Source organism: Bombina bombina, chromosome 4 (assembly GCF_027579735.1).
Source record: "Bombina bombina isolate aBomBom1 chromosome 4, aBomBom1.pri, whole genome shotgun sequence".
Taxonomy (NCBI): domain Eukaryota; kingdom Metazoa; phylum Chordata; class Amphibia; order Anura; family Bombinatoridae; genus Bombina; species Bombina bombina.
In genome coordinates this window covers 716,964,959-716,979,631 of record NC_069502.1, presented here as the reverse complement: position 1 = coordinate 716,979,631, position 14,673 = coordinate 716,964,959, and the positions used below count along the sequence as shown (strand labels likewise).

General features: G+C 39.9%; 1 protein-coding gene across 1 annotated transcript in view; it reads right to left on the bottom strand.

Moving 5' to 3' along the window:
• Positions 1-14,673, bottom strand: part of AFDN (afadin, adherens junction formation factor) — a 502,926-nt gene that overhangs the window by 335,765 nt on the left and 152,488 nt on the right. The window contains exon 4 of the mRNA XM_053710918.1: positions 5,265-5,428. Coding sequence (XP_053566893.1) covers positions 5,265-5,428 — 164 coding nt within the window. The remainder of the gene's footprint in view (positions 1-5,264; positions 5,429-14,673) is intronic.

Here is a 14,673-nt window from a genome sequence, read left to right as displayed (position 1 = left end):
GCCACTGTCAGTGGGTGTTCCAGCTAACACATAAACAGTGCTAAATTGGGAGCTTCTAAGTAAGTTTTTAAAATATTTTGTACTGGATTTTTATAGCAGTATCTGTGGATATTCTTCTTTATAGTAGTGTCTATTCAATTAAGCTATATGAAAATTGGTGTATACTGTCCCTTTAACTAAATTAAACGTTATAGGAAATATGAACAGACTTGATGTGCCTATGGTTCTTATTTTCAATGAGAAGTATTCTGATCCAAAAATAGTGTCACCACCACTCAAAGAAAGCAGATTTTTAGAATTACATGTCAGACATAAAATTATAAAAAAAAATCCCATTGTAGTATATTTCCACCATAAATTGCACAATTGTCATATTTCTAGAGGTTGATGCGTGTTAAAAATAACACAATAAAATAGCCTAATAATTACCATTGCAAAGTAAATGGAACATGCTAATTTGCAGATCAGTCAACTAATATGTGACACTGAAGCAATCTACTTCACTTTTATAACAGCTTTATGGAAAGACTAAAATCTAACGGCTAGATTACGGGTTGTGCGTTATAAGGGGTGCGGTGCCAACGAGCAGTTTTTGCTCACTTACCTGCAGCGCTGTTATTAAAGGTTTTTACAAACCCAGCGTTAAAAGCCAAGAAGTGAGCGTTGAGCAAAATTTTGCTCCTTACTGCACTCCAATACCAGTGCTGCTTAAGTCAGCGGTGAGCTGGTCGTACGTGCTCATGCACGATTTCCCCATAGTAATCAACGGGGAGAGCCGGCTGAGAAAAAGTCTAACACCTGCAAAAAAGCAGCGTAAAGCTCCTTAACGCAGCCCCATTGATTCCTATGTCCCCATTGATTTATGTCTACACCTAACACCCTAACATGAACCCTGAGTCTAAACACCCCTAATCTTACTTATTAACCCCTAATCTGCCGCCCCCGGCATCGCCGCCACCTACATTATACTTCCGAACCCCTAATCTGCTGCCCCCAACATCGCCGTCACCTAAATTATATTTATTAACCCCTAATCTGCCACCCCCAACGTCGCTGCCACTATAATAAACATATTAACCCCTAAACCGCCGCACTCCCGCCTTGCAAACATTAGTTAATTATTAGCCCCTAATCTGCCGTCCCTAACATCGCCGCCACCTACCTACATTTATTAACACCTAATCTGCCGCCCCCAACGTCGCCGCCACTATACTAAATGTATTAACCCCTAAACCTAAGTCTAACCCTAACACCCCCTAACTTAAATATAATTACAATAAATCTAAATAAAATTACTATAATTAACTAAATTATTCCTATTTAAAACTAAATACTTACCTATAAAATAAACCCTAAGCATTGTATCTAGCTTAGGGTTTATTTTTATTTTACAGGCAAGTTTGAATTTATTTTAACTAGGTAGAATAGTTACTAAATAGTTATTAACTATTTAATAACTACCTAGCTAAAATAAATACAAAAGTACCTGTAAAATAAAACCTAACCTAAGTTACAATAACACCTAACACTACAATTAAATAAATTAACTACATTAAATACAATTACCTAAATTAAATTAGCTAAAGTACAAAAAAAACCACTAAATTACAGAAAATAACAAATTACAGATATTTAAACTAATTACACCTAATCTAATAGCCCTATCAAAATAAAAAAGCCCCCACAAAATAAAAAAAAACTCCTAGCCTAAACTACCAATAGCCCTTAAAAGGGCCTTTTTGCAGGGCATGGCCCAAAGTAATCAGCTCTTTTACCTGTAAAAAAAAAAAATACAAACACACCCCCCAACAGTAAAACACACCACCTACACAACCAACCCCCCAAATAAAAATACTATCTAAAAAAACCTAAGCTCCCCATTGCCCTGAAAAGGGCATTTGGATGGACATTGCCCTTAAAAGGGCAGTGAGCTCTTTTGCGGCCCAAACCCTAATCTAAAAAATAAAACCCACCCAATACACCCTTAAAAAAACCTAACACTAACCCCCTGAAGATCGACTTACAGTATAGTTGTGGCGATGTCCGGAGTGGCAGATTAGGGGTTAATAAGTGTAGGTAGGTTGCGGCGACATTGGGAGTGGCAGATTAGGGGTTAATAAATATAACGTAGGTGTCGGCGATGTTGGGGGCAGCAGATTAGGGGTTCATAAATATAATGTAGGTGGCGGCGGGGTCCGGAGTGGCAGATTAGGGGTTAAAAATTTTATTTTAGTGTTTGCGATGCGGGAGGGCCTCAGTTTAGGGGTTAATAAGTAGTTTATGGGTGTTAGTGTACTTTTTAGCACTTTAGTTATGAGTTTTATGTTACAGCGTTGTATAATAAAACTCTTGACTACTGACTTTTAAATGCGTTAGGACTCTTGACAGGGTAGGGTGTACCGCTCACATTTTGGCCTCCCAGGACAGACTCGTAATACCGGCGCTATGGAAGTCCCATAGAAAAAAGACTTTACAAAGTTTGCGTAAGTCATTTTGCGGTAAGGCCAAAAAAGTGTGCGGTACACCTATACCTGAAAGACTCATAATACCAGTGGGCGTAAAAAAGCAGCGTTAGGACTTCTTAACGCTGCTTTTTTACCTTAACGCACAACTCATAATCTAGCCGTAAATTTGTAACAACGGTATGGTTAGAAATGACCAGAGATAGAGCACAGTTAATTCATGTAACCACCAGGGGAACACAGTCTAACACAGCCGATGGTTACCCTTCCAAAAAACAAACAGGTTTTTCAAGATTCTTGTTATGGGATACTACAGATTTCTGATGCAGTATAAACATAACTGGTGGTGATAATAATACCACCCCAGGATTCTAGCCCTGCATGTTCTTCATAGTAGGAGCTGATAAATCCCAAGTGTCAGGGCTCATAAAACAATTCACTCTAATAAGAAACTGCATAACTGACTTCTCTGTATTCTGCTTGGGTCGTTTCAAATAAATCTGACAACAAATCTGGCCTTATGGTATCTAAATGCATTTTTCAGATTAAACCATTTTGTTAAATAAGGACATCATGGACTAATACATAATTATCAGATCAGATTACCAATGAAGGAATCAAATGTATAATGTGCGTCACATTATTTGCTATGTTTATGGATATACTATGACCTCTTCATCTGCAACATGAATGAAAAATGTATAATTAAAGGAACAGTAAAGTAAATATTAAACCTTCATGATTCATATGGATCATGCAATTTTAAATAACTTTCCAGTGTACTTCTATCACCAAATGTGCTTTGTTCCATTGGTATACTTTATTGAAGAGCATACCTAGATAGGAGCAGCAGTGCATTGTTTGTATAATTGGTGGCTGCTCATATGTGCCTTATGTCATTGGCTCACCACATGTACTCAGCTACCTCTTGGTAGTGTATTCCTGCTCCTGGTCTGCCTTTTCAACAAAGAATATAAAAATAACAAAGTAAATGTGATAATAGAATTTGGAAAGTTGTTCAAAATGTCATGCTATGTATGAATTGTTATTTTAACTTTGCTGTCTCTTTAATGAGTGGTCAGTTCTCCCATAAGAAATGTACAGCAGAGAAAACACACCTGGTGTCTTTCCCCACAAATTCTGTGGACTTCAGGACTTACAGAAAGGAATTTCCTATTACAAAGCTGGCATCCCATCTAAAAGGAGTGGCATGTAACAGGACAGTGGAGATGCGTGACAATGTTCCTTTCCATACAAGTTGTCAAACTCTAATTCCTTCCCAATGACTTAATCCACCTGCTGAAGTGTATTAACCCCTTGGCTACCGTGAACTTCAGAGAAAAATTTGCCCAAAGTGCCGAAGAATCTTTGGCGTTTTCGCGATCACTCCATTTAAGCAGAAATAGAGCCTTTGTTTTGTTTGTTTTTAATTTATCTATGAAAACTATACATATTTATGTTCAATGGATGACAGTTTCTACTAGCTATTTATTCACAAAATTCAGAAATTATTGTAGAATTAGCCAAAAATGTAAAAAACTAAAAAATGATATATAAAAAGATGAATTATCATATTCCACAAAAACCGGTAGCTTTCTAACTTTAGAAAAAACAAACATAAAATGTGTTCATTGTCAACTTATGATTATTTTTTTTTTTTTATTTATTTTTTTTTTTTTTATCATTTTAAGGTCTTTTTCTGCAGCTATATTTAAAATGATGTTATTGGCTAAAAAAAAAAAAAAAAAAAAGTTAAAGTAGACGACATGGTATTGATCTAGGCCATTCTGGTATATTTCATGCCACCATTTGACCATCAAATGTGATCATATAAAAAATAATGTTAACTTTTTTGCAAACTTTGTATTTGGTCATTTAAAGGCCACTAATTGCAGCTGTGCACCACACTTCCAAAATTCTTGGAACTAAAAGGGTTGATAAGTTACCCGTTATGGGTATTTGCTGTAGTGTAGGAATTACCCTCAAACCTGACACCTCCCATCCCCTAATTTACTTCATTTGGGGCATCGTTAAAGGGACAGTAAAGTCACAATTAAAGTTTTGCAATTCAGATAAAGCATGCAATTTTAAACAACTTTCCAATATACTATTGTTCGTTAATTTACTTCTTTGCATTCTATGTTGAAAAGCATACCGTGTTCCTTAACCAATTAAAAATGTATTGATTAGTTAAGCAACAAATTTTGATTTTTAGTTTTTTTAGTTAACAATATTTTTTGGAATTTGTTATTTGTATTTTCAAATGAATAACTAACAAAAAAGAATATCTTCTTTCTATATGGTGCCACTGATATTCCTTTTTAACAAACATCAATGGATCCTACAAATGTTTATTATTTGCAAGCTGACATTTTGCACGTGTTTCTGCCTGTGTTTATCTGGCACAAAACTAAGTCCTCTGTTCAGTATACAGAACATCATGCACTCCTAGTAATTTTTGACACTAAAAAAAAAATAATATATATTTTCATAAAAATAACCTTCATTGCGAACACCAAGCTCAATATATTTAACTAATATTCTTTTTTTAACCCATCTAGTAATTTCTTTGTAGAGGTAACAGATTTTGGGTAACAAGCATTAAAAAATAACCTTTGTACATTAAATATTAGTGCTGAGGAGGCCTGCATTGCATCACTGAACCACATTGAAATTCACCACAGAACCATCATGCAGTAAAAAAATATATTGTGCCACGTGTCATTTATATTCAAATAATGTTACTTCAAAATTCTACATTATATAAAATTCCAGCAGCAACAAAACAAAATATGTCCTTACGGATCATCTATCATTTGCGACCGGTCATCTTTGTCGGTCGTTTGCTTTAAAGCCTCTTTTTCCCGTCTCTTCTTTTCTTTCTTCTCCTTTTTAGACAAGGTCCTCTTAAAATTTTGGATTACGCCTTCTTTCTCCTGCTTTTCTGGCCCATTGCTCTGAGCCTTCTAGAAGTAATGAAATAATGAAATATTAGGTAAAACAAAAATTTGTTTTTATTCCAATTAAATAGATTCAGACTTAAATTAAATATGAGGTTTATTGAGAGACTGCCAGTCAGGGAAAAATATATTGTTTTAAAATGTGTTCAAGGTAGTGATCTCATTACGCAAGTATAATTTCTACTAAAGTGATTCTGAAATACGTATTTATTTATTTTTTACAGTGTGTTTGACACGTGCAAAGGGGGTTAAACACATAGTTAACGTCACACTTCAGTGACACTACAGATAAGGCAGGCCCTCGATTAGGGGCACTCCTGCCAGTTGCATTTGTGTCTGGAGAGGGATGATGGTGTTCTCGTTGCACAAGCAACTAATATTTAACCCCTGCAAATTGGTTTAAACACATTACACACTAGACTATTCCTTTGAAAGGACATGAATCCCATTTTTCTATCATGATTCAGAAAGAGAAAGTCATTTAAAACAACATTCCAATTAACTTCTATTTTCCAATTTGTTTCAATCGCTTGATATCCTTTGTTAAAAAGCATATCTAAATTGGCTCAGTCGCTGCCGATTGGTGGTGACACATAGGTGACTCATGTGATTGGCTCACCCATGCGCATTGCTATTTTTTCAACAAAGTATATCTAAAGAATGAAGCAAATTAGATAATAGAAGTAAATTGGAATGTTGTTGTCTCTATTTGAATCATAAAAACAAATTATGCTTACCTGATAATTTTCTTTTCTTCAGATAGAAAGAGTCCACAGCTGCATTCATTACTTTTGGGGGAAAGAACCTGGCCACCAGGAGGAGGCAAAGACACCCCAGCCAAAGGCTTAAATACTCCTCCCACTTCCGTCATTCCCCAGAAGAACAAAAATAACAGACACCCCACATAAAAAATACCGGTGAGGAGCTGTGGACTCTTTCCATCTGAAGAAAAGAAAATTATCAGGTAAGCATAATTTATGTTTTTCTTCATAAAGGGAAAGAGTCCACAGCTGCATTCATTACTTATGGGAAAACAATACCCAAGCTATAGAGGAAACTTAATGCGAAAACGGGAGGGTACAATAGGCGGCCCAATCCGAGGACACCTGAAACCACTACCCAAATAAAAATCTGCTTCAAGTCGATAAGACATTAAGAAAAGAAAGACCCCTCCTGACTAGCAGATAGTCCAGAAGCCCGACTCAACTGAGCCAACTCTCCTCCAGGAGACACCATCGCAGTCAGCAGTCAGTCCCCAACCACACACCTCTTACTAGTGAAATGGATCAGCAGCCAAAATACCCTAAAAAGGGAGAGGACACGGAAGAACCACAGGGATTCCCAGAAATACCCTAAAAGGTAACAACAAAATGCAATAAAAATGAAAAACCCCAAGGAGCAAATCAAGCTCACAAGGACCCAAATGGGACCCAACAACAAGGGGAGGCAACGCCCGGACCAGGCAGAAACCACAAGGCTTTAGGACCGAGGAACAAATACAGAGAAAAAACTTCTCCCAAACACTGTGCAACCGTACCCAAGAGACAACTGAAGACAGTGTCCTCAAATTGTCAAAAAACTCAGAATACGCGAGTAGCTGACCCAGTAGGAAAAACCCAGAGTCGAGAACACGCTGCCGTTATTAGGATGACACGGAAGGAAACCTTTGCCAAGAAGTAAAAGCGGCTGAACCAAGATATCAGCCTGCTAAACCACCACCGAACGGTGTGCACACTCCAGGCAAATCTAGGTCACCAGGCCTGCTCCAGAACTCTAACAGAGAGAAACAGAACCTCAAAGAAACTCACCGTGTCTCCAAGACCTGAGGATGAGCAACAGATTTCAGATCCTGCTCTCACCCGGGACAGCCCAAGCGACAGGCAGATCTGGAAAAAAGGAAACCAGGGAATTACAGAAGAATCCCAACACCAGTCCGTTGAGTAGGACGGAAGAATGGACTCAGCCACTCCAACAGAGCTTGGGCGTCAACTCAAAAGTTCCACCCGAGACACAGGCGAAGAGGGTCATAGGACCCAAAGAGGGCTAGCATGAACTCACAACAGCCTCAACATGGAGCCAACAGCCCCATCGATGGAACAGAACAACCCCAGTGAGCAGATCTCTCTCCTAACAGGATAAAAAACATCTGTTCCAACCACCTGTACACAGGACAGGCCAAGGAAAAAAAGCCAACTTTCATAAGGAGAAGAAACTAGCCCCTCGAAGAAGTAGAGCACACGATAAGGGATGGTGCACATGTCTACAAGACATGAAGTCATAGATTGAACTGGAAAATATCTAGCAGATGTCACTAATGAACAAGGCAAGCACCAAGAAGCAAAAGCGCTCAGAAAACCTGGCCGAGCTGCAAGCAGCTCAACTAGCCAGACCAGAAACCATAGGCCACGTTCCCTGGAAAATCAGAGCGTCCCGAGCCAGCCCTAGGATCATAACGGTGCAGTAACATCCTGCAGTGGGATCCAAGGAGTGAACCAAACACTACACCAACCAGAAGATCCATGCCATAGGCCCAAGCCCCAAAATTGTTTAAAACACCACCACCCCAGGGAACCAAATACCCCGTCTGGTATAAAGAAACAGACAAATAGGGGGAACAGGCTATCCTGGAGAACAGGAACAAGAGTCCCAAGCCAAAAGGAAGAGACCATCCCCACAGAGTAGTCCAAGACTCAAGAGCCCAACAGGCATCCAAATAACATCCAGGCGCCTGTTGGGGACCCAGATCAAGGGGATCTACCACACTTTTTGTTCCCAGGCGGACTACCATCCTAGTACTGTCCAGACCTGGCCCTGCTTAAATTTCGAAGATCAGAGAGAACGGATGCATACAGGACAGAGTGGCGGTAGCCTTGAGGACAGAGTTGCCCGAACAAACAAAGGCTAGTCTCCATAGCACCTCAGAGTACGAAACCAGAGGACAACACCCCTAAAAGGAATGCAGAGCATCCTAACCCCGGGGAAGAACCCGAAAAACTCGCCCATCGTCCCTAATAGGGAGCAACATCTCCTGAAGGGGGAAAACCCAGGCCCCCAAAGGGCGGCCATTTTCCGCAAGGAGAAACAGAGTCCAAAAAGGTCTCAACCCAAAGGAAGACACCACAAAAGGAAACAAGTCCAAAAGGACAATTCCCAGAGCACAAAAGGAAGAACCGCCCGACCGGCGATAAAGAGGAGCTAAACCCTCCAAACCCCCAACCCCACAGGAAAGGGGATAGTCTAGGTCCCGAGATATCGGAAGCAACAAAGTGACGAAGCAAAAGTCGACTGAACCCAGTCAACCCCTCAAAAGGCTAATGAGGACTGTCAAGCCTCCATGCCTCACAGACCCACAAGTCCTCTTCAGAACGCTTAGCTGAAACTTGTAAAATAAAAACAAGCAACGGGAATAAAAGTAAGGACTCTGTGCCTCAACCGGACCAACCAGGCAGAATAGGCACCACGTGTCTGAACAAGCCACGAGACAGAAGATCTAAGCCCAAGCAGGACCAACCTGAAACCAGGGCCATAACTGTCAGGTCGCCTAACTTCACCCTTAGAGAGGGAGAAAAAATAACAGACAACATTGAACTAAACATGTCCCTTTAACAACTTCCGCAGAAGTAAACAGTGAATATCGATCCCAGAGAAAGTTACCGAAGGAAACACAATCAGAAAATAAATTCATCCTAGCCAGATTAAATAAAAGAAAGGCAAACCTCAGGTTAACGCCCAAGAAGAAATGGACAAACAGCAGGACCAGCCCAGCAGAACCCTGTTCTACCAAACAAAACTGGGAAGGATTTCAAGAAACAACATCCCCTTTCGTATAATGAGAAGAGCCATTCGAAGAAGACGACTGAGGATTCCCATAACCATTAAGGATAGGGTCCCCTAGAAACTCAAAAATGTGCCTGAGAAGAACTCTAAGGCGCACAAGTCTTTAACGAAAGGCACAACACTCAGGGACAGTTACACACGCAGGAAACTGTACAGGCCCTTTAATGGCTGGGAGACCCAGGATAATATTGCACAAGCACAATCGTAAATAAACATCTGGACTTTGCAGATGTGCAATCGCCAAGAGAATGTGAAAGCGGAAACTTGCTATAACCTCCGGGGGGAACAATCCACCCGCCAAGGAGGGATAAACAATCTGGGTTACCCACATGCATAGTAGTAGGGAGCGGTAGGGAACTCGCTTCTCAGAGGAAATAACCCCCAGAGGCGGATGGCTCAGTTGCAGTCCCTTGATTCCCTGAGCCCGAGGAACAAGGCGTTCTAATACGGCATACGGAACAGAAGTGACTGACAAGTGTCAACGGGGCCAATTCACATTCCTCGCAAGACAAAGAATCTGAATCATCTAAACATCAGAATCCTCCATAACTGGATAAGGAATACAAAAAACTGGACTATATAATAAATAATTTAAATGGCACCTGATAACCACAATGGCTGGGGCACTCACCACCTCCTAGGAACCAGACACCCGTGGACCAGAAATTCTCCGTCGCCACACAGTCAGGAATGCAGAAATGGGAAACCAGACGTAAGCACGCCCAGACACAAGGTGAACAGTACATTAAAAAAAAAGCGCGCCTAACCACAAGGTCGCATCACTTACAAGGCCGTTATGTTCCAAAGCCATGAGCCTCAGTAACACTACACATAAGCAGGTAGAATCGCATAACAAACATGATTAAAAAAACCCTGTTCAACAATCCCCCTCAGGAGATATTAACCCTTGATTCCAAGATACAAAAGGAGTCCCACTGAGACCCTATAGTTTAGTAAATCCCGCAAGGTAGGCACCTTACCAGAAAACATTTGTGTTACAGTACATTCACGAAGAAGTAAATGAAACCATCTTGCCGGAATCTACGCTGTGGAAACAGGAACATGGCCCTTCAAGTGTGACGAATAGTAGCATCGCCTCCGCCATGGACTTGAGAGAAGAAGCAGGCAGCGAAGGTCGACAACGCCGAGCTGTTAAAATGAGTCGGGATGGTTTCACAGAAAGACTCTTCCTGCATCTCCGGACTAGCTTTCATCCAGGCTCTCACTGAGAGACTGACAGGATTACTTAAAACTCCCGTCCCATGTCCAAGAGTACTACCCTCCATAAGAGACAAACCAAATTATTCTGACACTTCTCTGCCAACCTCCTTGGACGAAAGGCAAAGAATGACTGGGGGATGAGGGAAGTGGGAGGAGTATTTAAGCCTTTGGCTGGGGTGTCTTTGCCTCCTCTTGGTGGCAAAGTTCTTTTTCCCAAAAGTAATGAATGCAGCTGTGGACTCTTCATTTATGAAGAAAAACATAATTTATGTAAGAACTTACCTGATAAATTCATTTCTTTCATATTAGCAAGAGTCCATGAGCTAGTGACGTATGGGATATACATTCCTACCAGGAGGGGCAAAGTTTCCCAAACCTCAAAATGCCTATAAATACACCCCTCACCACACCCACAATTCAGTTTAACGAATAGCCAAGAAGTGGGGTGATAAAAAAGTGCGAAAGAATATAAAATAAGGAATTGGAATAATTGTGCTTTATATAAAAATCATAACCACCACAAAAAAGGGTGGGCCTCATGGACTCTTGCTAATATGAAAGAAATGAATTTATCAGGTAAGTTCTTACATAAATTATGTTTTCTTTCATGTAATTAGCAAGAGTCCATGAGCTAGTGACGTATGGGATAATGATTACCCAAGATGTGGATCTTTCCACGCAAGAGTCACTAGAGAGGGAGGGATAAAATAAAGACAGCCAATTCCTGCTGAAAATAATCCACACCCAAAATAAAGTTTAATGAAAAACATAAGCAGAAGATTCAAACTGAAACCGCTGCCTGAAGTACTTTTCTACCAAAAACTGCTTCAGAAGAAGAAAATACATCAAAATGGTAGAATTTAGTAAAAGTATGCAAAGAGGACCAAGTTGCTGCTTTGCAAATCTGATCAATCGAAGCTTCATTCCTAAACGCCCAGGAAGTAGAAACTGACCTAGTATAATGAGCTGTAATCCTTTGAGGCGGAGTTTTACCCGACTCGACATAGGCAAGATGAATTAAAGATTTCAACCAAGATGCCAAAGAAATGGCAGAAGCTTTCTGGCCTTTTCTAGAAACGGAAAAGATAACAAATAAACTAGAAGTCTTTCGGAAAGACTTAGTAGCTTCAACATAATATTTCAAAGCTCTAACAACATCCAAAGAATGTAACGATTTCTCCTTAGAATTCTTAGGATTAGGACATAATGAAGGAACCACAATTTCTCTACTAATGTTGTTGGAATTCACAACTTTAGGTAAAAATTCGAAAGAAGTTCGCAACACTGCCTTATCCTGATGAAAAATCAGAAAAGGAGACTCACAAGAAAGAGCAGATAATTCAGAAACTCTTCTGGCAGAAGAGATTGCCAAAAGGAACAAAACTTTCCAAGAAAGTAATTTAATGTCCAATGAATGCATAGGTTCAAACGGAGGAGCTTGAAGAGCCCCTAGAACCAAATTCAAACTCCAAGGAGGAGAAATTGACTTAATGACAGGTTTTATATGAACCAAAGCTTGTACAAAACAATGAATATCAGGAAGATTAGCAATCTTCCCCCTCAGGAGATATTAACCCTTGATTCCAAGATACAAAAGGAGTCCCACTGAGACCCTATAGTTTAGTAAATCCCGCAAGGTAGGCACCTTGCGTATTTACCTCTGGGTGAAGAGACCATTCGCCCGGATGTAACGTTTGGCGACTGAAATAATCCGCTTCCCAATTGTCTATACCTGGGATATGAACCGCAGAGATTAGACAGGAGCTGGATTCTGCCCAAACCAGAATTCGAGATACTTCTTTCATAGCCAGAGGACTGTGAGTCCCTCCTTGATGATTGATGTATGCCACAGTTGTGACATTGTCTGTCTGAAAACAAATGAATGATTCTCTCTTCAGAAGAGGCCAAGACTGAAGAGCTCTGAAAATTGCACGGAGTTCCAAAATATTGATCAGTAATCTCACCTCCTGAGATTCCCAAACTCCTTGTGCCGTCAGAGATCCCCACACAGCTCCCCAACCTGTGAGACTTGCATCTGTTGAAATTACAGTCCAGGTCAGAAGCACAAAAGAAGCCCCCTGAATTAAACGATGGTGATCTGTCCACCACGTTAGAGAGTGTCGTACAATCGGTTTTAAAGATATTAATTGAGATATCTTTGTGTAATCCCTGCACCATTGATTCAGCATACAGAGCTGAAGAGGTCGCATGTGAAAACGAGCAAAGGGGATCGCGTCTGATGCAGCAGTCCATGCATAATGCTACCGAAGGGAATGATTGTGACTGAAGGTTTCGACAAGCTGAAATCAATTTTAGACGTCTCTTGTCTGTTAAAGACAGAGTCATGGACACTGAATCTATCTGGAAACCCAGAAAAGTTACCCTTGTCTGAGGAATCAATGAACTTTTTGGTAAATTGATCCTCCAACCATGATCTTGAAGAAACAACACAAGTCGATTCGTATGAGATTCTGCTAAATGTAAAGACTGAGCAAGTACCAAGATATCGTCCAAATAAGGAAATACCACAATACCCTGTTCTCTGATTACAGACAGAAGGGCACCGAGAACTTTTGTAAAAATTCTTGGAGCTGTAGCTAGGCCAAACGGCAGAGCCACAAACTGGTAATGCTTGTCCAGAAAAGAGAATCTAAGGAACTGATAATGATCTGGATGAATCGGAATATGCAGATAAGCATCCTGTAAATCTATTGTGGACATATAATGCCCTTGCTGAACAAAAGGCAAGATAGTCCTTACAGTTACCATTTTGAACGTTGGTATCCTTACATAACGATTCAATATTTTTAGATCCAGAACTGGTCTGAAGGAATTCTCCTTCTTTGGTACAATGAAGAGATTTGAATAAAACCCCATCCCCTGTTCCAGAACTGGAACTGGCATAATTAATCCAGCCAACTCTAGATCTGAAACACAATTCAGAAATGCTTGAGCTTTCACTGGATTTACTGGGACACGGGAAAGAAAAAATCTCTTTGCAGGAGGTCTCATCTTGAAACCAATTCTGTACCCTTCTGAAACAATGTTCTGAATCCAAAGATTGTGAACAGAATTGATCCAAATTTCTTTGAAAAAACGTAACCTGCCCCCTACCAGCTGAGCTGGAATGAGGGCCGCACCTTCATGTGGACTTAGAAGCAGGCTTTGCCTTTCTAGAAGGCTTGGATTTATTCCAGACTGGAGATGGTTTCCAAACTGAAACTGCTCCTGAGGATGAAGGATCAGGCTTTTGTTCTTTGTTGAAACGAAAGGAACGAAAACGATTATTAGCCCTGTTTTTACCCTTAGATTTTTTATCCTGTGGTAAAAAAGTTCCTTTCCCACCAGTAACAGTTGAGATAATGGAATCCAACTGAGAACCAAATAATTTGTTACCCTGGAAAGAAATGGAAAGTAGAGTTGATTTAGAAGCCATATCAGCATTCCAAGTTTTAAGCCATAAAGCTCTTCTAGCTAAAATAGCTAGAGACATAAACCTGACATCAACTCTGATAATATCAAAAATGGCATCACAGATAAAATTATTAGCATGCTGAAGAAGAATAATAATATTATGAGAATCATGATCTGTTACTTGTTGCGCTAAAGTCTCCAACCAAAAAGTTGAAGCTGCAGCAACATCAGCCAAAGATATAGCAGGTCTAAGAAGATTACCTGAACACAGATAAGCTTTTCTTAGAAAGGATTCAATTTTCCTATCTAAAGGATCTTTAAACGAAGTACCATCTGACGTAGGAATAGTAGTACGTTTAGCAAGGGTAGAAATAGCCCCATCAACTTTAGGGATTTTGTCCCAAAATTCTAATCTGTCAGACGGCACAGGATATAATTGCTTAAAACGTTTAGAAGGAGTAAATGAATTACCCAATTTATCCCATTCTCTGGAAATTACTTCAGAAATAGCATTAGGAACAGGAAAAACTTCTGGAATAACCACAGGAGATTTAAACACCTTATCTAAACGTTTAGAATTAGTATCAAGAGGACCAGAATCCTCTATTTCTAAAGCAATTAGTACTTCTTTAAGTAAAGAACGAATAAATTCCATTTTAAATAAATATGAAGATTTATCAGCATCAATCTCTGAGACAGAATCCTCTGAACCAGAAGAGTCATCAGAATCAGAATGATGATGTTCATTTAAAAATTCATCTGTAGAGAGAGAAGTTTTA